The following is a 27,708-nucleotide window of genomic DNA, read 5'->3' on the forward strand; positions in this document are numbered from 1 at the left end:
TATCTGGTCTGATGTAACCAAGATTGAACTCTTTGGCCTGAATGTCAAGCGTCATGTCTGGGGGAATCCTGGGACCATCCCTACAGCAATGGGGCAGGTAGCGTTCTCCTGACATCCCCCAAACCCAGATTTGTCTGTCGGACTGCCAGATGGTGAAGTGTGATTCATCACTCCAGAGAACACGTTTCCACTGCTCCAGAGTCCAATGGAGGCGAGCTTTACACCACTTCAGCTGACGCTTGGCATTGAGCATGGTGATCTTAGGCTTGTGTGCAGCTGCTCGGCCGTGCTTTCAAAGGCACTTTGATACTCCGTAGTGAGTGTTGCAACCAAGGACCGACGTTTTTTACGTTCTGCACGCTTCAGCACTCGGCTGTCCCGTTCTGTGAGCTTGTGGGGCCAACCACTTCTCAGCTGAGCCGTTGTTGCTCCTAGACGTTTCCACTTCACAATAACAGCCCTTCCAGTTGACCTGAGCAGCTCTAGCAGGGCAGACATTTGATGAACTGACTTGCTGGAAAGGTGGCGTCCTATGATGGCGACACATTGAAAGTCACTGAACTCTTCAGTAAGGCCATTCTACTGCAATTGCTTGTCTATGGAGATTGCATGGATGTGTGTTCAATTTTTATACATGTGTCAGCAACGGGTGTGGCTGAAATAGCCAAATCCACTAATTGAAGGGATGTTAACATACACCATATATAGAAAAGTATATAGCCACATGGGCCTTTTATCAAGTACATTGCTCACCTCCTCCGTCATCTCTCCTCGTCCTCTCAGTCAGCGAGGAGAGTGAACGTGGATGGAAATGCGCTTGCTTGAAATGAGAAGGTCCTTCTCCACTCAAGCGTCATTAGGCAAATTACGTTTACATGGGTGGATCCCAAATAGATGTGTAAAGTGCTAAAAACAAAGTTAGTTGTGCAATACATTTTATAGATAAAACAATAAGTTGCATATTGTTTTTAACGTGTGCATGTTTTTCCTCTGGCAAAACAAAAGCTGATTCAAAGGGGATGTGGCCGATTTCAAAACACTTCCGCGGTAGGATACACAGGAGTATGCTCGTTGAAAGGTAGCTATCGAGGTGGGGACCCCGCCGTTTGGATACTAACGAATTGACACACTCTTCGACCACTTAGCGGTTTCCGGGTCACAGAGAAGAGAGGACCGTCTTTTTCCTAACGAGAATTTCCCCAAGTGTATCCTAGCGGGGCCGTTTGGGTCGGGATAACGACCTGTCACGTGATCCCGCTCACTCACCACAGGAAAGCCTGAAGGATTCAGGCACGGAAATACAAGAGGAGTGTTAGTGCAGGGTCCAAGACCATAGCCAACAGGGAGGAATTCATGTTAAGAGTCAAAGTACACATTTCACTTCATAATATGTTAGAAAGTATCAAAAAACATAATGGTGTGTTTCTTTCTTTGCTTAAGTAGCTAAATACGGGTAAATTATTTGAATGGGTCTGCTTCCGCGGTGGTGGATCGAGCAGAATGAAAAGCAGCAGTTTGTGTGTGTGGTACAGGTGCAGTAGCAAGTTACTAAATGTATCTAGTTTTAGTCCTCGTGTGTCATTTTAGAAAGTATACTGCCATCTTGTGGGTGGGTGGGGGGGTGGGACGACGACGACGACTGATGTCCTAAGCACTGCATGTGGGGAAAAGTTGTGGGAGCTCTTCATACCAAAATAAAATATTGTAATAATCTATCAATGTAGTATCAAATAAATTAAGTACATGTGTAGTTTATAATATTCTTAATTATTTGAAATTCACAAACAGGTTAGATGATTGTGTATTTGTCAGTAGGACCGTTTTAATGTGAAGCAGATTGACTAAATATTGACATGTAAGACATTGTAAATGTACACATGTATGTAAACTATTACAGTACTTTGAACTGTTTTTTAGATCATATTTGATGAGATATTAATAATTATGAAGGCAACTTGATGTGGTTTTAGTGTGTGGGCATAACAAAAGAGAAACAATTTGCCTGACTTGATGTGACAATAGCCAGACTTGCACACAAAAAGTCGCAACCAATGTTTTTTTTAATAGAAAGATCTTATTTTCTTTAAACCAGGACAACAGACATTTTTGGATATATTAAAAAAGAAAAACAGAACAAAAACCGAAACAAATGAAATTATATGGTTTAGATGGTATGGATTTAGTGGTCTCATATACAACACAATTTATTTTTGTAGCCAAAAGTGCAAATCTCCAGAACCACCTATCCCGCATAACTTCCAACAGACACTAACAGCCAATGTTTAAGGAAAATGACTTTAAAAGAAGAGGATAGGGTTTTTAAGCATCCAAGCCTGACAGACAGGAAATATTCTGCCTCCCCCAAATGTGCAGCAGAGTTCTAAACTAGTATGGATGATTAGTCATTTTTACAGTCAGAAATCATTCTACAATGATAATAACTCTTCTCCCTCACACCTGCTATATGTCTGCATACTATATTTTGCTGAAACTAATTTTGATTTGACAGAAGAAGAAAAAATCTATCAAGGCCAATCAATTAATCGATTCTGTAAAAAACCTTAACTCCAAAGGTGACAAAAAATGGCATAGTCATTTGGTTGTGTCTATTTTATACCAGATCCAGCAATTTACTTTAGCTACACAAGGGTCACTAGTGTAGGGCATATACACGACATACATTAATGTGGCTACTACGTGTAAATGATGTGAGGGATACAAAATAAAACAGCTTTAAATCTGCATGTTTGACATTAAGTAGTACAGCACAGTTCGCCTTCTCAGAAAGCTTAGGTTATGGAAGTTTCTGTGCAATGCAACTCTCCCAATGATTTTATATGACTTGTTTTCCAAATATATTTGAGATTGTATGTGGAGATAGGGAGACCTTGCCTTTACCCTTCCACTCGGAGTATCTATCTATTAGCTGAGACGGTGTGTGTGCCAGAAGTGTATGTATGGCCTTGTGGGGCGGCAGCTCAAATGGACCTAAACCCAAATATTCAAGTTTTTGCATTTAAATAATCATCCATAAAGAGAACAAAAATATAAACAAGAATAATAACAATAGTAATAACCAAAAAAACAACAGCACACAATATTCTGGATGGCCTTTTGCAAAGTGCTTTGTTACAATAGCAGAAGCTGAGACAGACAGGCAGTTGGATGGCCAGGTCTGGAGAGGCCCAACTCACTGCCTGTCTGTCAGACTGGGGGTGGTAGAAGGGGGGACGGACAGATTGAAACACTCGGCTGTAAAACGCTGACTGTTCATCTCCTTCCACCCCCTCCGTCTCCCCACGCCAAGACTCAAAAGTGGAAATTACAGTATAAAGTTATGGAATGTATCCTCTATTGGTTGGTGACTTCAAACCACAAGTCTCTCTCTCTCTCTCCCCCTCTGCCTCCTAGCTTCCCCTGCTGAGGGCCTGTTATCTGTAATCAAAGGCCAGTCAGTAGAGAAGTGGACACCAAGGTCTGGAGAGAGAAACCCCCCCTGTGCTTCTTATACCCAGCTACTTTTATACATTTCAACCTGATTAACACACACTTCTCAGCACTCTCTCCCACAAACAAGCTTTTGAATCAACATTAACAATAGTAACGGGGGGGGGGGGGGGGGGGTCAGTCACATGGCAATGGGGAACCAACCGTTTCCGCACTCCTTGTTTTGAAAACCATTTTCTTTAAACATTGGTACAATTTGCCAATTGTACATGGAAGGCAAAGAAAGACATGTTAATTCTGAATCAAACCACAAACTGAACAGAAACAGGAACACCATGTATTTCAGTGTTGTTTTTCAACTTAGAAGCACAGAAAAATAGATCAACATTCCCCATCACCAGTTCCACAATTTTGCTACATCATATCATTCCCAGTGAAACACAACAACCCTGATCTAGTCTCTCCCACGTCGTCGCTGCTGACCAATTTGGTCCAGTCCCTTCCCTTCCCACCCCAATCCTGACCCTCCCACGTTGTGCAAACCATTGTAGCCCACTGACGTAGAGAAACTCCTAAACTGGCCAACCAACCAGCCAACAGCCTCTCTGGCCCCAGGGATGGCTGTGTAAGTGCCAGTGCCACGCTGTGCATTATGCCATACTACATATGTCATCCTCAACTTGCTGTGCTTCACCAGCCTGGACATTCAGGTGTGTAGCACCACTAACAAAACACACTCCTCCAACCACCACCCACTCCTGTCCCATGATTATTACAATTATCATTGTTATCAAATGTTTTGTGTCGTTTTTAATGCTTTCAGACATTTTATTTTGTGTCATAGTGAATTAGGAACAGAACATCTGGTCGATTTTGGATTAAACCCCAACGATACGTCTTCTCTTTAAGGAGTTGTGAGACATCTCAGCGTAACGTGTTGGAGTAACGGTGGTCTAGGGCGGAGGCTGGGAGGTCTCAGCAGGAATGGGAGCATAGGACCACGAAGGAGGAGAGAGCTACACCACTACATCACCCAGTAGTATGTTTCTCTCACAGGGACAATTCTCACAATAACCAATTCATTCAAGTAAGTCATAGTAGTTTGGTCAAACACTACAGTGGGAGTTGGATTGAGAGTGTGGCTCACTCGAGATCAGCTTCCAGACAGTTTATTATATATTGTCTTTTGATTCTGTCCCTCACCTACCAATCGTCCCAATGTTCAGTATGGAAAGGTTTACAGCCACACTCAACATCCACATTTGAAACTCTAACTATGTGGAAGTCAGTGTAAGGCGCTCCGTAATTAGAATGAGGGAGAGAAAGGTTCTTCCATTCCTTCCGTTTTAAGTCACGTTCTTGCCCATGACCCATGTCCACCTGGGAGCTCGACGGAGGCCCAGCCTCAGACTTCTACTGGACCCATTAAACAAAGCTTAGTCCTCAGACAAGGCCAGAGAGTCCCAGGGACACTCACTCTAACTGCAGGACACCTGAATACATCTAGACCCTAAACACACTGCTCAGAGGGTTGTCATACTACCTCCCAGAGGCAGCATGCATATATATATATATAGGGCCTGAATGTGTACATCATTTCAAACATGTAGTTTCAGATTCGCTGTTACAACAGTTTTGTCTCCTCTGTGTGTACCATCCTAAAACTTTGAGCACCTTCAGGTTTTGATGTATTCAAATCCCATACATCCAACATGTTGTGACAACTTAGTCTTTTTCTCTTTTGGTTTGGTGAAGTAATGTTGGTACACTTCTCAGAAGAACCTCTACATGAGTCTGTTGGTTAGGGGAATGGATGGACTGTCTGTGTTGGACCGTTGAGTGTATAACACCCTGTGCTCACAGAAACTCAAGGGCCTTGCTGAGGTCTCACGCCCTCCTTCCTTTAGTAGGACAAGGACTTTAGTGCAAACTCTCGCTGTCTCAGCTAAAGCACTATTTCCAGTGCTATCAGGCTTTGTATCCCCGACCAAAACACCCCTTTAATCGAACTCAGAAAATACCCTACCCTCCCTAAGCCAATTCCTATACCCCGACCCACACACAAAACAGCCATAAAGTTGATTAGAAAAAAGTGAAGCTGTAGGGACACCTTTTTAAGAAGAATTAAACATAAAGACATAAAAGAGAAGCTATTCCATCTACACCATTGATTTTAGTCCACGGAAATAAAGAGAATGTGAACTGATTCTACACAATTTCCTGCATACATATCGAGGGGGTGGGTTTTGTTGGTGTGTGGCTTGGTCAGAGGTGGTCTCATTCTGGATATGTTTAGAATTACTTTCATACCTTTATATCATATACAAGACATGAATAGCAATTTAGGGAGAACTCTATAAGAGTGTACTATGTACAATCAGGGTCACTTTGGCTTAACCAAGATGAAAGAAATAAAATAGGAATACAACTTGAAATCACAATATTAAGGCCCAAGAACATTATACGTTTTGATGGCTACATATACTTGAGTGATAACTTAGAACCCCCTAACAGATCACCTGACTACAGCTTCTTTCATTAGACCTATTCATATACATGACTATACCCTGAGCTCCTGGCTGTCAGGCTATACATATCAACCTCTCTCATCTACCTCCTTGTCTTCTACTCGATCTGTGTATATCAAATACTGACAGACTATTGATTTGCATTCTTCTAAGAGAAGGAGTCAACATCCCAGGGAAATAAGGATTTCAACAGAATACTAAGCAGTGAAAAGCGATGGAAAAGATGGTTGGGGGTGTGTGGAAGTTTCAAGTATACTCACACACACACACACCGTTAGCCACTACTTGGAAAAGGGTCTGTGTATGATTGAACTGCCGTGCAGTTGGTCTGAAAGTGTCTGACTGCGTTCTCTTCCCTGTGATAATATGTGGAGCTATGAAGGGAGCTGGTGAACAGATGGGTGGAGATGAGTTTGTTTATCCAGGCTTGCCCTGAGACCCTCCAGCCATGCACACACACACACCCCCACCCCCCACTCTGCATTAAGACATGAACATAGACAACTCACTAGAGCTTGTTTTACCAAACCTAACTTCAAGTGCAATCAGTTACATGGGGTTATTTTGTCTTTAAAAAATAATGTTTTTAAGGTCACAAAACATTGTTCATTTTTTGAACCCACCTGACTTCTCTTAAGAGACCCGAAACACGCATACATCTTTCTTTTTTGGCAGCTTGTCGTCAAAAACTGAACAAAACCAGAGAACAAGCTTAACGGAACCACTTGCGATGGGGATATTAAGCTAATTCACCTTAGTTTGTTTCAAAGTACCCGTTTCTTTGACAAAAGTGCCTTTCTCAGTAACAAAGTGCATTCAGAACCTGCTTCTTTCCCATTAAGGTGCAAAGGACTGATACTCAGGACACAGCATTGCAGCAATGGCAGGGGAATTCAATCTACAGTCACCGACACGGCACACTCTCCTTTGCCCCAAAACCAGTGTACAAGTATGGTTAAAAACACAGAGGTTGACAAGCCAAGTGACTCAAAACACAAAGACAAACGTGTTCAGATCTATGTGAACCAGTGGCCGTTTCCAAACACACGTCATAAGGCTGTGGAGCAACACCCCAAGATCTCTGGTGGCTGCCCTCATGTTTTTTACCCACTATAATGGCTGCCTGGCTTTTAGTGCACTGGCAGTTTGGGGAGCATGTTTCAACATGTCCACAACTGGAGGAGCTGCTGACACTCCCAGCCCAAGTCTAGTGAGTGAGTCAGAGAAAAGACCCTGCCTGCCACACACACCAACACATAGCAGCAGTCCGGCCAGCCATCGACCACCCCTCCTCTGCTCAGGGCTCTATAATACCATGTACTCAACAGGCTGGTTTTGGGGCGATGGAGAACTAAAGTGAGAGAGAGAAAACGTCTGATTTGAACCCGTTCTGCCTGGAAAAGTGGCTGTGCCGGGGAGATTATATTTTGGAATGCAACAGACATTGTGAAATCCCCCTCCCCTCAACCTGCCTCACCCTGCAGCTGTGTGCTTATTTGGCCTCCCAACTTGGACAGGTATTTATTGCTCTCTTCATCACACAGGTTGCCTCATGGTTCTGTGGTCCCTAGGGCAAAAAAGATTGGAATAAGCACTAATACACACCTTTTCTCAACAACCTCCTTTAAATATACCTCTCTCTGTGGGATCTCTTTAGTGAAGCTGTGCAAACGTATATATCTCGGTCTATCCCTGCTTTTCCTCTTTCAACCTGCTGTTGGTTAGAGGACAGATCCTGTCAGAACTGCACAAAGTTAACCACATAGTATCGCTTCTACCTTCAGGCAGGAACTCTATATACATCTCAATCAAGTGTTAAGTTTAGGACCAATGGGTTTCTAAATTCAATATATTCTAACATTCATATAGTTTCCTTTCTCTTTTACCCACAAGCTTCACTCTGTGAGAAATCTGACGTCAAGCCGAAGGAAACCCCGATTGGTAAGCTAATATACCTCAGCATTAAATCATCACCACCTAATGTGTATATCTATATATATATATACACACACACACACACGCATGTATACAAATGTAAAGTGTCAAGTACCCAAAGCAGTCACTTAAAAAGGGACAAAGAACAATAACAAAGACAAATCAAAAATAAAATAGAAATGAAATGTCAGGGTTGTGAGGGCTAAGAGTCAACGACGTGGTCAAGCCAAACGGCACCATGGCCATGGTAGTGCTTCAGAAACACACCCCCTCCTCCCCTCGCGTTCCCTACCCCTGCAATGGAAGAGCCCCCCAAACGTGGATTCGACTCGACATTTAAAAAAGATGAACCATAGATTTTTAAAATATATTTTATAGAGTAAGTAACACTTAAATCAAACCCTTGTCTGATTCTTTCTGAAGCCTTTAGAAAAAAGGAAGCTGCATCAGAGGTGTGGGTAAGTTAATCTTGCATATATTGCCATATTCTGACAATACTGTTTCTATGGTAACTGTACATTTTAGAACTGCAAAAGAATAGAAAAAGATTGGTTGCTTTCCATCTGAATATGAGAGATTACACTCAGTTCACCCCTGCAGCAGTTAGTAGGTGTGGGACACCTCATCGTTTGGCTCTGAATTCAAAACCTATTTTAACTGCATAGTTTGCTCAGGGTTTTCTGTTCTTTTGTTATGCATATAAAGCATTTTTGCCAAATGTATAAAAACCTAGATCAGACAGAAATGACCCAGAAAGGAGACATCATGGGTGTGTGATTTGAAGCGTTCCTTGCTATTTAACAGAACACTGACACATGTTTGTCTGTTGTGTCTACTGTTTCCTAAAGCAAAGAAATAAAAGAAACTGAAAATATTAGATTTGTGACACCCTGATTTGGTTTATAGAGAAATAGTTAGTTGTGTTTTTTGCCTTAGCGTGTTTTTTTTCCTCCTCTTGTTTCGGCAGCGGCCCCTCCAGGGGCCAAGTATGACTATGGCGTCCAGCGTCCCTCCCTGTCTCCCTGCCTCAGTGCCCCAGCTCCTCTGGCCTCTCCTGGGGCTGGGGACTGTGTGCATGGACCCTGGAGGCCCCCTCTGCCGAGGCTGCCTCCATGCGCCGTCTCTCCCTGCCACTGCGAGGGCCGGGGCCCACCAGCCCCATGGAGGCCTCCAGGAGCCCGGGGTCCCGTACCCGAGGCTTGCGGCCCCGGCGGGAGGGGATACCGTTGCAGCCGTCCTTCTTGAGGTGGCGGTGCAGGTGGTCTGAACGCACAAAAGTCTTAAAGCAGCTGGAGCACTGGTAGGGCCGCAGGCCTGTGTGCACGCGCATGTGGTTCTTCAGGTCGTAGTTGTGGGCGAACGCAGCACCACACTGCGCACACAGGTAAGGCTTCTCTCCCGTATGCTTACGCATGTGAACCTTGAGCTTGTCCTGCCTGCGGAGGAAGAACACAGAGGCTCAGTCCAAGACAACAGAGAATTGATTAGTACAGTAGGAACTCTGATAGTACTTTAACTACCCTTGTTGCTAAGTAAACTACTACTATTAACCAAACAATAAGAATCACAATCTTATACACATTTTCATAGCCATTTCTGTCTATTATATTTCAGAAAAACAACCATTTGAACCATGTCTGTGTTGACATTGATAAAAAGTATAAAATGTTCCAAAAAGTAGCTCTTTATCTTTGCAATATATGACACAGTACACCTGGTTATATTGAGGAACATGTGATCTTAAAGTAAGGTGTTTGGCGTGGGCAGGGTGGCGGCCCACGGGTGATTTATTTATTTCTGGACATAAGACTGTAAAAACAACAGCAAATCAGCTCGAAGTGATTTTCATTTTTGGAATCTTTCCAAAGTATTCCAAAGAGAATCTATGTGATCGCATACAAATGTAAGCAAGGTTTGAAATTATTATGTTTTAGTCAAATATTATATCTGTTTGGGCTTCTTGCGGTCAATTTGCAGTCTACAAGTGACTTGCCATTATGTTCCGGCCTCCTGACCCTTCGCTCAATAACAAATTTGCCCGCTGCTAAATCTAGTTGATGATCCCTGGCCTTGGGTGAACGTGCCTATGGAGGCAGTTTGTCTCCCTGTGTCTATCTCCTTCACTATAACAGCTGATGGACCACTCCCAGGTATTTATTTTTTACTTTTTACTGCACTAAGGATATTATCGCTTGGATAATCTTGTGGCACAGCGGTCTAAGGCACTCCATTTCAGTGCCAGAGGTGCCACTACAGACCCTGGTTCGATCCTGGGCTGTATCACAATCCCATAGGGGATTATTGTAAAATAAGAATTTGTTCTTAACTGAATTTCCTAGTTAAATAAAGGTTAAATAAAAATGGTAATTATTGTTTCTTTTTCATTCTTTATGCAGAGTGCACTGCACAGAACACCGGAAGAATTATCATTGTGAAATATGACTGGATTAATGTAATGTTTGTCTGTGTCAATTAATCCCCTAAAGGGTCGGTTGCCAAATGGCGAGATTTAATTAAGAAATACAAAAATCTGTGTCAGTCATTCATTCATTCCAGGTTGTTTACTCTGCCATGGCAGCCAGGTCATCTGAGGATAGACCATAAACTTCACATCTTTATCTACAACATTTCTCAAAGCACACGTAGAGACCCGGCCCAGAGCTCAACGTTCAGTGTGGCTGGGTTCACGGGAAATCTATTTCTGGGGCAGATACCTTCACACACTAATACCTGGAAAGTGGAAATCCAATAAATAAAAAATGCTGGTGAACGAAGCACGTATAGTCAGATACACTCACTGACCTTAAACTACACACCACCCACCTCTATACACACAGTGACACAAAGTAGCACAATGACAGAGGTGAATTATTTAAAGGGCAGGAGGAGTGATTTATTAGTGCGAGAGCAGCACACTCTTAACCCTGATCAAACAGGATTAAGATTACAATACCACCTTCCCTTCTCAGTGCCGACCGGCTGAATTTAGACGCCACATTTAGATCAGGCACGCCCACCCGCCCGCCTGCGCAAGGGGTCCTGGGTATGTCCAGTATGCATCTACTTCCAATGCAAGTCCCTTGATTAATTAATTAAGGGGATGGTTTCAAGGAAGAGATGGTGCTCTTAAATATGGGAAAACTACCCTCAACCCCTCCCCTCTATCTCTGAAGACCATCCAGTTTGATTTCTATTTGCCATATATTTTTTAACTGTGCTGTTTCACAAAAGGATGGGAATAAAAACAACAAAAAAGATTATGCAGTATGTATAAACTGGAAGTAGAAGCCTAAGTGTTGTCAATTAGTTAAGTCAAATTAGGGGAGGGGTGAAAGGGTTAGGGGAAAATAATAGAGGAACATATATTTGCACAAAAAATTATATACAGTTGAGGTCGGAAGTTTACATACACTGAGGTTGGAGTCATTAAAACTCGTTTTTCAAACACTCCACAAATGTCTTGTAAACAAACTATAGTTTTGGCAAGTCGGTTAGGACATCTACATTGTGCATGACAAGTAATTTCTCCAACAATTGTTTACAGACAGATTATTTCACATATAATTCACTGTGTCACAATTCCAGTGGGTCAGAAGTTTACATACACTAAGTTGACAGTGCCTCTAAACAGCTTGGAAAATTTCAGAAAATGATGTCATGTAATTGACATAATTTGAGTCAATTGGAGGTGTACCTGTGGATGTATTTCGAGGCCTATCTTCAAACTCAGTACCTCTTTGCTTGACATCATGGGGAAATCAAAAGAAATCACATCTGAAAAATAAAATTGAAAACCTCTACAAGTGTGGTTCATCCTTGGGAGCAATTTCCAAACGCCTGAAGGTACCACGTTCATCTGTACAAACAATAGTATGCAAGTATAAACACCATGGGACTACACAGCTGTCATACCGCTCAGGAAGGAGACACCTTCTGTCTCCTACAGATGTACGTACTTTGGTGCGAAAAGTGCAAATCAATCCCAGAAAAGCAAAGGATCTTGTGAAGATACTGGAGGAAACAGGTACAAAAGTATCTATATCCACAGTAAAACGAGTCGTATAACGACATAACCTGAAAGGCCGCTCAGCAAGGAAGAAGCCACTGCTCCAAAACCGCCATAAAAAAGTCAAGACTATGGTTTGCAACTGCACATGAGGACAAAGTCTGTACTTTTTGGAGAAATGTCCTCTGGTCTGATTTTTTTTTTTTGAACTGTTGGACCACGATGACCATTGTTATGTTTGGAGGGAAAAAGGGGGAGGCTTGCAAGCTGAAGATCACCATCCCAACCGTGAAGCACGGGGGTGGCAGCATGTTGTGGGGGTGCTTTGCTGCAGAAGAGACTGTTGCACTTCACAAAATAGATGGCATCATGAGGCAAGAAGATTATGTGGACATATTGAAGCAACATCTCAAGACATCAGTCAGGAAGTTAAAGCTTGGTCGTAAATGGGTCATCCAAATGGACAATAACACCAAGCATACTTCTAAAGTTGTGGCAAAATGGCTTAAGGAAAACAAAGTCAAGGTATTGGAGTGGCCATCACAAAGCCCTTACCTCAATCCCATAGAAAATGTGTGGGCAGAACTGAAAAAGCGTGTGCAAGCAAGGAGGCCTACAAACCTGACTCAGTTACACCAGCTCTGTCAGGAGGAATGGGCCAAAATTCACCCAACTTATTGTGGGAAGCTTGTGGAAGGCTACCCAAAACGTTTGACCCAAGTTAAACAATTGAAAGGCAAGGTTACCAAATACTAATTGAGTCTATGTAAACTTCTGACTCACTGGGAATGTGATGGAAGAAATAAAAGCTGAAATAAATCACTCTATTATTCTGACATTTCACATTCTTAAAATAAAGTGGTAATCCTATCTGACCTAAGACAGGCAATATTTACTAGGGTTGAATGTCAGGAATTGTGAAAAACTGAGTTTAAATGTATTTGGCTAAGGTGTATGTAAACTTTCGACTTCAACTGTACATACAGTACCAGTCAAAAGTTTGGACACACCTACTCATTCCAGGGTTTAATATATTTGTACTATTTTCTATATTGTACAATAATAGTGAAGACATCAAAACTATGAAATAATATATGGAATCATGTAGTAACCAAAAAAGCTTTAAATCAAAATATATTTGAAGTTCTTCAAAGTAGCCACCCTTTGCCTTGATGACAGCTTTGAACACTCTTGGCATTCTTTCAACTAGCTTCACCTGGAATGCTTTTCACCTCATTCTGGAATGAGTTCCCACATATGCTGAGCACTTGTTGGCTGCTTTTCCTTCACTCTGCGGTCCAACTCATCCCAAATCATCTCAATTGGGTTGAGGTCGGGTGATTGTTGAGGCAAAGTCATCTGATGCAGCACTCCATCACTCTCCTTCTTGGTCAAATAGCCCTTAGATAGCCTGGAGGTGTGTTTTGGGTCATTGTCCTGTTGAAAAACAAATGATAGTCCCACTAAGCACAAACCAGATGGGATGGTGTATTGCTGCTGAATGCTGTGGTAGCCATGCTGGTTAAGTGTGCATTGAATTCTAAATTGATCACAGACAGTGTTAACAGCAAAGCACCCCCACACCATCACACCTCCTCCTCCATGCTTCATGGTGGGAACCACACATGCGGTTATTATCCATTCACCTACTCTACGTCTCACAAAGACATGGCAGTTGGAATCAAAAATATCACATTTGGAAATCTGACCAAATTTCCACAGGTCTAAAGTCTATTTCTCGTGTTTCTTGGCCCAAGCAAGTCTCTTCTTATTATTGGTGTCCTTTAGTAGTGGTTTCTTTGCAGCAATTCGACCATGAAGGCTTGATTCATGCAGTCTCCTCTGAACAGTTGATGTTGAGATGTGTCTGTTACTTGAACTCTGTGAAGCATTTATTTGGGCTGCAATTTCTGAGGCTGGTAACTCTAATGAACTTATCCTCTGCAGCAGAGGTAACTCTGGGACTTCCTTTCCTGTGGCAGTCCTCATGAGTGGCAGTTTCATCACAGCACTTGAGTGTTTTTACAACTGCACTAGAAGAAACTTTCAAAGTTCTTGAAATGTTCCGTATTGACTGACTGTGTCTTAAAGTAATTATGGACTGTCATCTGTCTGATTATTTGAGCTGTTCTTACCATAATATTGACTTAGTCTTTTACCAAATAGGGCTATCTTCTGTATACCATCCCTGCCTTGTCACAACACAACTGATTGGCTAAAACACATTAACAAGGAAAGAAATTCCACAAATTAACTTTTAACAAGAACACCCTTTAATTGAAATGTATTCCAGGTGACTGCCTCATGAATCTGGTTGAGAGAATGCCAAGTGTGTGCAAAGCTGTCATCAAGGCAAAGGGTGGTTACTTTTAAGAATCTCATAGAAAATATATTTTGATTTGCTTTTTTTGGTTACTACATGATTCCATATGTGTTATTTCATATGTTTGGTGTCTTCACTATTATTTTACAATGCAGAAAACAGTACAAATAAATGAGTAGGTGTGCCAGTTTTTGACTGGTACTGTATATATTTACAAAATAATATATGGGGGACTGGAAATGATGCAGACAGATATTAAAGCTGATCTACCCCCTAAAAAAAATATCATACAGGGAAACCAGTAATTGTAGTACACACTGGCCTGTAGCTAGCTGGCCTGTCTGAGCAGGGGCAGATTTCATTAACTGGCTAGGGACTAGGAGAGAGAGAAGGCCGGTCGGTTCTGCCATGGGCAATAATCAACAAACTCAGGGATCAGTAAGTTCAAAACAAATTACGGCATTGGCACAGATAGGGCACCACTCTGCTTTTAACCTCACTGCCTGTATCAGAACAAACATTTTATAACAGCCTCCTCCTCGATAGCCGGTTATACCACCCCCCCCCCCCCCCGTTAACATTCCAGGACTTTGCCATGAGCCCCGTCTCTATAAAACACATCTTTATGACACTCTGTCCCTATTCACTAGAAGAAATATGTTCATCTCTGACTAAAGTTTTCCAGAAAGGTCTTGGCAAAATGATCCATATTATTACATGGGGCAGGGGAGGGACATCGAGGAGATCATTTGTTTCCTATGCTATCAACAATGTTTCTCACTTTGTTTTCAGGATAGTGAAGTAATTAATTGACATCTAGCAAACATTTGGCTAAAGTAGCTATTGCTAAGCAGGAGTGTCCTTGGCTGTGGGACAACAGTGGTCTTGTTTTTCCTCCAGCCCTCTTCCCGACCATGAGTAGGTGTGACATGGGTGGTCAGTGCATTAATTGGGGCGTACCTGGTGAAGCGCACTTTGCAGATGGCGCACTCGTAGGGCTTCTCTCCCGTGTGCGTGCGGATGTGGCGGGGTAGCTTGCCTGCACCCTGGATGACTTTGGAGCAGATTGGGCACTTCTGGAAGGCCTTGGAGCGCATCTTCCTCTCCCCTCCACCCCCTCCTCTCTCTTCTCCTCCTCCTCCTCCTCTTCCTCTTCCTCCCCTCTCTCCTCCCCCTCTATCTTGGCTGGAGCCTCCCCTTGTCGCCCAGAGAGGCAGCAGTCCCTGTGAGACGGCGGCGTCCTCATGCTGTGTGCTGTTAAAGTAATTCAAGTAAAACTCCACATCCGGGTCCTCCCCCTCCCCCAGCTCCTCCCCGGTCGCGGCCCGCTCCTTCTGCCTCTCGATGGAGTCCATCATCTGCTGCAGGAGTGCGCTGGCCGAGCCTCTCTCCCCATCCCGCATGCCATCTTCCTCCTCTTCCTCCTCCGGCTCCAGTTTGGGCTTCGTGGGGAGGAAGAAATGGCCGTTCTGGGCAGGGGCGTAGAAAGAGGCCCCTGGCCCCCCTCCATTCCCCCTGGCCCAGGTCAGCATGTCCCTGCGGTTCTCAGAGTGCTCCACCTTTACTTCGTCCTCCTCGTCATCCTCATCATCATCTGGGTCCTGTGTGGGGGCCTGGGCAAGGTCCAGGGGAGAGCAGAACTCGCTGGGGCCCCCGGGGACCCCGTTGCTGTGGGACCCATTGCCATGGTTAAAGTGCAGGTGTGTGGGCATGTCCCTGAGCTCTGGCGTGCTGCAGCTGCTGCTCCAGTGGGCCCCTCTCTGGAAGTATTCTAGATACTCCCGGGCCCGCAGTCGATTCCCCTGCTGCCCCCATCCTCCTCCACCCTTCCCACCATCCCCCTCATCATCATCATCATCATCATCCTCCTCTCCTCGCTCACTGCCCGCCTATGAAAAAACAAAACAGGATTTCATAACTCACACACTCACAATCATACTCAGACACACACAAAACAGAAAGATACATGACCATGAATATGACCACGCCACTTCTATTCTACATTTTGAAGCGTAGTATGTAACTGCAATATGCTTTGTCTATATAATGCAGCTTGTGAAAGAGCACACTGTCCTGAGACTCAGAGACTGGTGTTGGCCCAGCGCGGGTAAGTGTTAAAAGTTTAGTGTTATTGTGACCCCAGGGTGTGGATGTGTGTTTGGCAGTGTGAGAGTGAGAGAGAGAGATTAATGAAGAGCATGATGTAAGCGTGCTGACTATGTGATGGCCAAAGACTGATGATGGAGTGTTTGTTTGGTAGAGTGACGCGATGACAGAGGTTGTGTGGTAAGTGGTCTGTGGCGGCGCAGTTGGATGGAAATCAAGCATGGCATTTACAACACAATAGTTATAACTCAAAACAAGAGAGGTTGGACTGATTTCCACATAGGTCGTACTAAATACATGTTTTTTAACTGTACGGTAAGTCTCTTTAGATAAAATCGTTTGTTAAGTGACTATATTTCGGTGCAGATTTACCCGCAAGACATACTAGTAAAGGCCATGTGTTGGGATGTAATGATAGGACAGAGACTGTTGACGGAATATTAAGATAGTGTTGTCATGATGACCAGCCTACCGGCGGGGAGAGCACTTTGGTGTCCAGCAGGTGAGTGCAGACTTCCTGGACAGGAGGGATCTCCAGCAGGCGGGCGGCAGCCAGGATGTCTCCCACAGAGCTGTGACTGATCGTTAGCGTGGCTGTATAGGCAAAGTCTAGCAGGGCGCCCAGGGCCTCGGCCGCCACAAAGTCTATGGTGTAGACGTTCTGCTGGCTGGCGGTCGGGCCCGAGGTGAACAACTTGTGGAAGTAGGAGCTGCAGGAGGCCAGGACCGAACGGTGGGCAGTGAATTCCCTCTCCTGGGTGATCAGGAGCACGTCGCACAGAAGGCCGCTGAGGCGCTGCTTGTTCAGACTGCCCAGGATGTCTGCGCTGTGCTCGGGGAAGGGGATACCCACTGGGCCTTCCTCCGCCGCTTCTCCTCCCCCCCCACCCCTGAGCCGCCGCCCACCCCTCCCACCGGCTCCCGACGACATCTTCCACCAGCCTGCCGCCGAGCCGCCAATCACAGCCGCCGCCCGCGTGTCCGTCCTGCCGTCTGTCCGTCTGCCTGTCTGAGGGAGGCAGAGATGGAGAGGATCAGTTCTTAGTCTTTAAGACACACATATGCCCAGTTCAATTCCTAGGCAATACTCCTTGGGAGTATTACAGTAGCAATGCACGGTAGGCTCGGTGCCTCAGGGTAAGGGCTGGGGGTTATTTTGAAATTACAATTAATTTAATTTCAATGTGCTCCGACAGGCTTCAGCCATCACACCGGAGACAACACATGAAAATAACATTGGCAAGAGTTGCATGTGGGCAATTTCACAGTAACGGAATTAGTCTGACTCCAATTTTATACTTTAAAAAGTTAAACAAACCGTAAAACTCTATGTTCAAGGACTACTTTGAACAATGTACACAGAACATTTCACAAAAACATATTTATTGGCAGAATTCAATTATGGTAAAACCCCCCTTTTTATGAGACTACGTTTTCCAAAAACTCTTTAAATATCTGCTCCGAATTAAGATTAAAAAATGCCTGCAGAAAGAATGGGGTGTCAGCTATGACATTTTGAGTAAAAAAGAAAGTATATTTTGGTTATTAAACTACAGTAAGTGCAGTGGATTTACAACCGTTAATGGAATTACAGTAACATAATTAGATCATGGTCCCTGATCTGTACTATACAGAAATGCATCATTCTGGATATGAATATAATTCTCTTCGTTGTGATGTATCCAGAATAGGTACACAAAAAGGTAGGGAATATGCGATATCCTTCTTTTGCCTATTTGGTTGTTATTCTAACGAGCTCCTCCCCGAAATAAGACCACATTTGGTTGGTCCGGACCAGACTAAATCTGAACCAGTCATAGATATCTATGTTTCACAGTAAAGTACAGAATATATGTTCAGTACACTACATAATACTATACACATGTGTTCTACTCAACTGTATAGTACTGTACAGTGTTGGTTAGTGCCATTCAGGATTAGGTAGGATGATTTTTATTAAAGCATATTGGATGACTGTCATTCATATTCCATTCACCAGTTCAATGTAACATTGACAGGTTTAGGCTATTACATGATACTCTAATTTGCCCAATACCCATGAGGTTGCTACAACCTAGGCTATGAATTAAAGTTTACAACGTAAGTGCACAGGTCAAGAGACAAATTAGAGTAATCAAGGTGAAAGACAGTGACCCATTCAATACCACCTTGCACACTCTCACCTGCATCTAGCTGATCTCGGGTGTAATCATTATCCCAAACCGTTACAAAATGTTCCGTTTCTATTGGATAAATTCTTGTAGGTTTCGTTTGCTTCCATTTAAGAAATATTTTGCAACAGAATCGGTGGAATAACTACACGCCTGATCACCCTCACACACAGTTGACTTTCCTCTGACCATTTCACTTTGCTTGTGTACTCTACTTTTCTGTACTGTTCTCTGTATTGGTTGGTTCAGATTTGGTCCGGCCAGAGCGGACAGACCAAATTTCAACTACTTTTCAACGTCCATGGACGTCCGGGATCAGTCGGTGCTCAGTGGTTGAGGATGCTTGTTATGGTAAATGGAAAGAGGGTAGGTGGTAGCTGTAATGGTACCTGTCAGTAAGAGCTGGGAGAGGTGACATTAACTGGAGAGAGAAGAGGCAGAGGGAGGTTGTCTAGACTGTTTTCACAGTCCTGCTTTGACCATCAGATGACAGAAAGAAGACAATGAGCTGAACATAACAGTATGCCAGTGGAAGGGAGGACAGTAGCAGGTGAACCAACTGTGGTTTTTGGCAACTATGATTTCCCATTGTAGCCAATTCAATTATAGTAATTCCGTTACTGATTTATTATTAGTGAAAACAATTGGTAGGTCTACCTTTCCTTGTTTCTTCTGTGAACTTTCATTGTCCTCCCTCATGAGGGAGAGATATTACAAAATATCTTAAAGATATTTAGGTTTGCGGAAACGGAATTACAAGACAAGGCAATTTTTTTTAAGGTAAATGATTTCTCCAAAACAAAATATACAGTAAGTGTTGATATTCGTTGGCAGGGGTCTTTTCGTCAACATTGTGTTTTAATGTACAGTTGAAGTCGGAAGATTACATACACTTTAGTTTTTCAAACACTCCACAAATTTCTTGTTAACAAACTATAGTTTTGGCAAGTTGGTTAGGACATTACTTTGTGCATGACAAGTAATTTCTCCAACAATTGTTTGCAGACAGATTATTTCACTTATATTTCACTGTATCACAATTCTAGTGGGTCAGGCGTTTCCTGTGCCTCTAAACAGCTTGGAAAAGTCCAGAAAATGATGTCATGGCTTCAGAAGCTTCTGATAGGCTAATTGACATAATTTGAGTCAATTGGAGGTGTACCTATGGAAGTATTTCAAGGCCTACCTCAAAATGCAGTGCCTCTTTGCTTGACATCTTGGGAAAATCAAAATAAGTCAGACAAAAATTGTAGACCTCCAAAAGTCTGGTTCATCCTTGGGAGCAATTTCCAAACGCCTGAAGTGACCACCTTCATCTGTACAAACAATAGTACGCAAGTATACACACCATGGGACCACACAGCCATCATACCGCTCAGGAAGGAGACACCTGTCTTCTAGAGATGAATGCACTTTGATGCGAAAAGTGCAAATCAATCCCAGAACAACAGCAAAGGACCATGTCTTCACTAGGAAACAGGTACAAAAGTATCTATATCCACAGAAAAACGAGTCCTATGTCAACGTAACCTGAAAGGCCGCTCAGCAAGGAAGACGCCAATGCTCCAAAACCGCCAGACTACGGTTTGCAACTGCACATGGGGACAAAGTCTGTACTTTTTGGAGAAATGTCCTCTGGTCTGATGAAACAAAATATAACTGTTTGGCCATATTGACCATTGTTATGTCTGGAGGAAAAAGGGGGAGGTTTGCAAGCCGAAGAACACCATCCCAACTGTGAAGCACGGGGGTGGCAGCCTCATGTTGTGGGTGGGCTTTGCTGCAGGAGGGACTGGTGCACTTCACTAAATAGATGTCATCATGAGGAAAGAAAATGTGGATATATTGAAGCAACATCTCAAGACATCAGTCAGGAAGTTAAAGCTTGGTTGCAAATGGGTCTTCCAAATGGACAATGACACCAAGCATACTTCCAAAGTTGTGGCAAAATGGCTTATGGAAAACAAAGTCAAGGTATTGGAGTGGCCATCACAAAGCCCTGACCTCAATCCCATAGAAAATGTGTGGGCAGAACTGAAAAAGCGTGTGCGAGCAAGGAGGCCTACAAACCTGACTCCGTTACATCAGCTCTGTCAGGAGGAATGGGCCAAAATTCACCTAACGTATTGTGGGAAGCTTGTGGAAGGCTCCCTGAAACATTTGACCCAAGTTAAAGGCAATGCTATCAAATACTAATTAAGTGTACTTCTGACCAACTGGGAATGTGATGAAATAAATAAAAGCTGAAATAAATAATTTTCTCTACTATTATTCTGACATTTCACATTCTTAACATAAAGTGGTGATCCTAACTGACCTAAGACAATTTTTACTAGGATTAAATGTCAGGAATTGTGAAAAACTGATTTTAAATGCATTTGGCTAAGGTGTTTGTAAACTTGCAACTTCAACTATGCCTTCATTTCTCAAAAATATAGACTCAGCTTTCATTTGACAACCAATTAGATATGCTCTAATGAACTTCCCGTCAGTGCTCATTGGTCCTTATAGATCGAAATACTCATGTGTTGAAACATTGCTCACTAATATCACAATAACGTGACTTGTCATTGCAAGTCATGGACCGGTTTTGACTCTGCTCACTCTGATACTAAAGATCAAATAACTATTAAATCACGTCAGAGTTACTATGTGCTGGTTACTGTGAAGAACCCAAAGTTCTTCACAGTATGACACACTGTTTTTTATGAACTCAGTCCGGCTTTCAACTTACTCTTGAAAGTTGTAATAGTAGAATGCCATTTCGAAATTGGGACGTGCATAATCAGTTGACCTCTTGTCATGTCTATCACTTTATACCTAAAACACCAGGCCCCAAATGAAGATGTTGAAACATCATCAACGTACAACACTACAGTTACCATGATTTCACTGACGATCAGCTATTGGCAGACATTGTATTTACAGACCAATCTAATAGAAACTATAGCTATGGCAAACATTCTTCAGTGTTGAATTAGCTGGAACGCTGGATATATTGGCCCACTGCTGAACCTATTACCATGAGAGAGAGTGAAGGGCAGTTTAAGGGAGAGCAGGGAGGATCAGCGTGCATGCTGGGAGGAGGAGCAGAGGCGGGGCTGTGCAGCAGCGTGTGCATCGCTTTGTCAGTTAAGGGTAGGGGGAGGCTGCCGGATACAGACCCCGTGGAAAAACCCCACTGGAGGAGGACACGCACAAGCTGCAAGGGATCGCTATTAAAAAGGGAGGTTGTCAATCCAGTCTGAGCCGGTTACCCCACCCTGTACTGTGTGCCAAGTTTCAGGAAAGACTGTCCCCTCGCTCACGTGTGCAGGGGGATTAAAATTATAGACTGCAGCTTGCCTGCGCGGGGGAGGGGGGGGGGGGCTCAGAAACGCAAGCCCTCCCTGATTTGTCTATTTACACACACACAAAAAAGCCAGCCCCTCCATTCTCCATCTGCCAGGGAGACCCAGCAGGGGGTGAGGCCAGGGGTTTATTCTCTAGAAGAGCAATGCATTCAAATGACATTCCTTCAGATCAAGCCTCTTGGTATGTACACTAGACCTGCTCAACCTGGCTGCCTCTCCTCTCCCCTGCTCAGCTCTTTCCCACACCTCCTCACAAAGCTCCACCTCTCTCCACACCTAGAACTCTGGCACTGTGTCAGCACTAACCACAGGTCATACTTAGGTAACGCTCTCTGAGAAGTCAACTCTGGGTACTACGAACATAACTGCCCTTACTCTGCTATTAACTCCACTCCAACACTGTTGACAAAGATTAAAATCCTTAAAACAGACCTGTCAGTCATGTCAACTCGTGTGACATACACGCATTGGTCAGTTTATTAGGTACACCACCCTGTTTAAGAAAATGGTTCTCTCCTACAGTGAGTCAAGTGGCCATGGCTTGCAATATAAAACAGGCAGAAATGTATGGAGGAATTCAGTTACTGTTCAATTGAACGTTAGAATGGGCAAAACGCGCATCCTAAGCGACTGAGCGTGGTATGATCATCAGTGCCAGGCGTGTCGGATCCAGTGTCTCAGAAATGTCCAGCCTCCTGGGACTTTCACACACGACACATCTAAGGTTTACAGAGAATGATGTGAACATCAGTCAGCAGCAGCCTGTGGGCGAAAACAGCTCCTTTATGAGAGGTCAAAGGAGAACGTCAAGAATAGCGGAAGCTAAAGGGTGGGCCACAAACAGGCAAATAACAGAGCAGTACAACAGTGGTGTGCAGAACAGCATGTTGGAACGCCTTGTTATGGATGAGCTATTGCAGCAGACAACCACACCGGGTTCCACTCCTATCAGGTAAAAACAAGAAGAAGTGGTTCCAGTGGGCATCACCAACACTGGACAATTGAGGAGTGGAAAAACATTGCCTGGTCCGACGAATCCCGGTTCCTGTTGCCTCATGCTGATAGTAGTCAGGATTTGGCGTAACAGCATAAGTCCATGGCCCCATCCTGCCTGGTGTCAATGGTACAGGCTGGTACCGGTGGTGGAATGGTGTGGGGAATGTTTTCCTGGCACATGTTTGGTTCCTTGATACCAATTGAGCAAAGGTTCAGCTCCCCGAAGAATTCAGGTTGTTCTGGAGGCAAAGGGGGTCTGACCTGGCACTAGATGAGTGTACCTAATAAACTGTGTATAAACACTTTTCTAAGTATGGAAAACCGGTCCATCTGTCTTGTGGTAATCTTAAAACAACAAGCTTGCAGCCTTGCACATGCAAATAATACTGTCCCACTTGGTCCCATTCAGAGTAGTGTGTGTCTTTTATTCATGACAATGGCCTTTCATGTTGGCTCAAACCCAGTTAGCCTACTCTTTCTCCTTTAACCCTCTACCATTTTGGTACGCAACTTGACCACACCGCCACTACAACCTCTCCCATTGTCTTCCTGATAAAATTGCCCTGTCTGACATGGGCAAATGTTATTATCCTCCAACTCTCATCTGAATATACTGTGGGAGGGGAGTGAGGGCAGAGAGAGAGAGGGATAGGGAGAGTCAGAGAGAGAGAGGGCAACCACAGGGATAACGGTCACGTCCTTCACAGTGTGGAAATAGATCCTGGGTGAGCCTATAGAGACTCAAGCCGAGTCAACCTGCTCTCACTGATGCTGCTGTTTACTGCACCAGGCTGCTGGGCTGGTCTCTGGTGCAAACCTGCTTACACATTATCCCCAGGACATACATGCCTGACCCTGGGTCACACACAGCTCTGTGGAGGGGAGAAGAGGCTGAAAGGAGTTAAAACAGCCCAGAATACAGTCCACTGAGGCATCCAGCTGCTCTGTCATGTCCTTTACACAGGTGCTATAGGGAGAGTAAAGGCCCAGGCCAGGAATAACCCACAAAGATGACCACAAAATAACCCACAAAGAAAGAAAGAGGAAAAACTGTACAAACAAACCTGATCCTGACACCTTCTCATGGCTTGAAACATTCCTTATCACTTATTCATGGCTGTGGGTGAGAGGCTGCAGCACCACACCGTCTCAGTTCCCAGGGCCGCCACCGACCAAGAGCTGCCTGCCTAGTTCACTGGGTCCCACTCCACACGCAGAGCGCTGCTTTGCAAGTCAAACCACTACTTACTGCTGCAGATCCCACTCCTCCCCCACCATCACTCAACAATAACCTCTGCGCTTGCGCCAAGCAAACGTTGAGAGCCGCTATCAAGATTAGATTTCGGGGATGATCCAACGCAAGACTAGGACAGGGATCATCAACTAGATTCAGCTGCGGGACGATTTTTTCTTGAACGGTTGGTCGGGGGACGGAACATAATTACAAGTCATTTGCAGACTGCAAACTGACCGCAAGAAGCCCAAATGGATATATTTGATATATGATCACATCTCTCTATTATGTGTGGGAATACTTCAGAACACATTTTCAAAATGTAAAATCACTGAGCCAATTTCTCAGTGTTTTTACAGTCTTATGTCCAACAATGAAAATTCTCAAAAACAATAATTCCATATTTTTGCTTTTGCTCAGAAAACTTGGGGGGCCAAATAAATCCACCGGGCCTCCAGCTGGGGAACCCTGGACCTGATCGTCAACTTTGTTTCAGTTCAATTGGGCTTTTCTTAAAACCTGTGAGAGATAGATGGGCTTCTCCCCTAGTTACAGTAGTTCCCTTCTTATTTAATGACCATTACAGCGATATGTTGTGGTTAAACCGGTAGTTATAAACGTGGTTATAAACTGGGTGGTGCATTTTACTGGAAATATCATCTCAGGTCAACTGAAACCCGTGTCAAAGGATCTACAGTCTGTCCTACACATAACATTCATCCTGGAGTACAATGACTATCAACCTTACCCAGATCAACCTCAGGTGTTCCTTACATGACAAAAACTTCAACTAAGTTCTTTACTATGATGCTTTTTAAGAGTAGTCAACACCACAAAACTATGTTGCTCTGCTGTGTGTGGGGGATAAGTAGCATATCTGTGAATAACCAAACCAGAGTGAAACAACGAGAGCAGAAGCCAGGGTCTAACTCCTAGAAGCATAGATTGAGTAATATAGATGGACAACAGAGTTCACGTAGGCTGTCTCTCCCTGGCTGACTGTCACGGGATAAGCAGAGCCCCCTGATGATTAGTGACAGGAGTGCATGCAGCACAGGGAAAGGGAATCACTGGATCGGGTCACAAGGGTTCAAGGTCAAGTCACAGAGGATATTACAGGATAATCGGAAAAGCTATGTGGAGAGGTGTGGGGGGGGGGGGGGCTGGACAGTTCCAAGAAGAACTAGATTCTGACTGAGGTTGAGCCTGCCTGGTCTAGTGCTAGTGTGGCTGTGTGAGTCATTACTGCCAGGCTTGCTAGGATAGGAAGCTTGATTGGTCGTATTGGGAGCAAGCAGGAAGAGGGCGAGCAACTGATAAAACTGGGTTGTGAAAACTGAGTTGTGGGGCTGGGCTACTCGACTTGAAACACGTCCGACGTCTGCCAAAAATCAGACAATGCCCCTGACTGAAAGGTACTGGGTGAGGCAGTCTTAAAAACTCACAACCTTGACATCAGCCCACAGAATACTGTAAATTGAATGTGTTTCAAAAGTGTCTCAGACTTGAGAAACCTTAGCCACTGTCAGAAACTAACCCTCACTGCAGGAAGGGTTTGACATCATTATCTTAAATCTTTATATCATGTTTGTCAATAAAAGTTTAGTGCAAGGGGAAGTGGGAGATTTTTATGATTTCATTTCAAAGGTCTAAGTTCCTTTAAGGGTACCATTACCCCAGAGATCACGAGATAGCTGGTGGAGAGCCACTGTCGGGAATCACTGGCTACTGTATGGGTTTACTGTACCATCCCCCTCCTCCTTGCAAAGTAAAGTAAACCAAAGTGAAGGCTCTACTTGGCTTTCCCTGCCTCCAGCCTGCCTCCAGCCTGCCTCCAGCCTGCCTCCAGCCTGACTCCAGCCTGACTCCAGCCTGACTCCAGCCTGACTCCAGCCTGACTCCAGCCTGACTCCAGCCTGACTCCAGCCTGACTCCAGCCTGACTCCCTGCCTCCAGCCTGACTCCCTGCCTCCAGCCTGACTCCCTGCCTCCAGCCTGACTCCCTGCCTCCAGCCTGACTCCCTGCCTCCAGCCTGACTCCCTGCCTCCAGCCTGACTCCCTGCCTCCAGCCTGACTCCCTGCCTCCAGCCTGACTCCCTGCCTCCAGCCTGACTCCCTGCCTCCAGCCTGACTCCCTGCCTCCAGCCTGACTCCCTGCCTCCAGCCTCCAGCCAGACTTAGCTGGTCCAGAAACAGCCGTGCACATCTGGCAGCAGTATTACAGAGACAACTTCTGCTGCTGGAGCTAGACTTTCCTAACGCTGCCATGCTGTCAGTCAGGAAGTAGCGGATCCAAACTCCCACGTGGCACCAGAAACAGAACCCCTAGTAGGCCGTAAGCTACACCCATAGTGCCAAGTCCAGCAACAGCTCCTCCCCTGAGCCCTGTGCCAATCTGTGAGTGCTACCGTGCATTGTGGGCAGAGGACTTCCTGTGTGTCTGTGACAGGCGTGTAACAGAACTTGCTCTGTTATCAGATGACCATCCCTCCTTCTCCCTCTCGCTGGCTCTCTCAGACATCAGCCCACCACATTGCCCACTTCCCCCTTCAGCTTGCTAAGGAAGCTGAAACACTCACCCACCGGCCCACGTCGAGAGATAGGATGGGAACTCACCAACCATGAGATTGTCATATGGTACCCTCCCATGATCACAGGAGAGTTTGGCTAATTCTTTGATCCCTACGTAGTGCCTTAGGTCAACGTGGGATTACTCACTCAAACATCTGTTTTTCCTGACAACTATTGTCTAAGGTTGTCTAGTGTCTAATGTATGAAAACAACAACAGCATCCAGCAGAGCCAGAAAAAGGTGTGACATCTTGGAGACAATCCACCGCCATGAAAGTAAACCATGTAAGTGAAGTCAGACTCACAACACAACGGCATAGTCTAACCCAGGGCTGCATCTCAGCCTCTAATTTGATCAGGTTGTGTGAACTGCTTGCTTCATGAACCAGCAGGCCCAGAACAGCCCCTATGACTCCCCCAAGACAACAACACAACACACAGAGCCCTGTCTGTCTGTCAGCTTGGGCCAGGAGCAGTGGGACATTTAACTGCTGACAAGGGGAGTTCACCCTTAATAAGGGGGTAGCTTATAGTTTAGCGCACCACCCAAAAGCAACAACCCCAAAACTAGTCCTTCCGAGGCATGGCAGTGTAATAGCACGCAACCTGTCTCCTCCGGTCGCTGTGGACCTGCTAGTTTGGGGCATTATGGTGCATAACATACAGGAATATCAAACTGTATTCAACATGCTCACCGCCAAATTGATGGGTGGTGTCTAGGGCCTACCCACAGCCACTGAAGTCCCCTACAATTCCCCTGGAGTCTATTGTGGGTAGCATGGAGTGTCCCAACTTAACCTCTTAGTGGAATTTACTCAGGCTGAAAGTACAGCCTTCTGCAATTGGCACTCAGGAGTGGCACGAGTAACATTATGACATCAACACTGTGACATTTGACAGAATGAATAATGTGTCAAACTCTGCATCTGAAATCTAACCAAACACTTCCCTGAGTCTGGGCGTTTGACAATAAAATACTCCCCTCCCTCTCTCGCTGTACCCGCACGCTTCAAAACAAGTCCAACAAGTATGTGTTGC

General features: G+C 44.5%; 1 protein-coding gene across 4 annotated transcripts in view; it reads right to left on the reverse strand.

Moving 5' to 3' along the window:
- Window positions 1-2,042: 2,042 nt before the first annotated feature.
- The window catches only part of zbtb7a (zinc finger and BTB domain containing 7a), a 28,963-nt gene continuing 3,297 nt past the window's right edge, over window positions 2,043-27,708 (reverse strand). For all 4 annotated transcript variants that reach the window (XM_064935149.1, XM_064935151.1, XM_064935150.1 and 1 more), the window contains 3 exons: window positions 16,818-17,354; window positions 15,200-16,128; window positions 2,043-9,346 (listed from right to left, as the gene is read on the reverse strand). In XM_064935149.1, the coding sequence (XP_064791221.1) occupies window positions 8,938-9,346; window positions 15,200-16,128; window positions 16,818-17,354 (1,875 nt within the window). In that variant the 3' untranslated portion in view covers window positions 2,043-8,937. The remainder of the gene's footprint in view (window positions 9,347-15,199; window positions 16,129-16,817; window positions 17,355-27,708) is intronic.

This window comes from Oncorhynchus masou, chromosome 24 (genome assembly GCF_036934945.1).
Source record: "Oncorhynchus masou masou isolate Uvic2021 chromosome 24, UVic_Omas_1.1, whole genome shotgun sequence".
In the NCBI taxonomy this organism is placed as follows: Eukaryota; Metazoa; Chordata; class Actinopteri; order Salmoniformes; family Salmonidae; genus Oncorhynchus; species Oncorhynchus masou.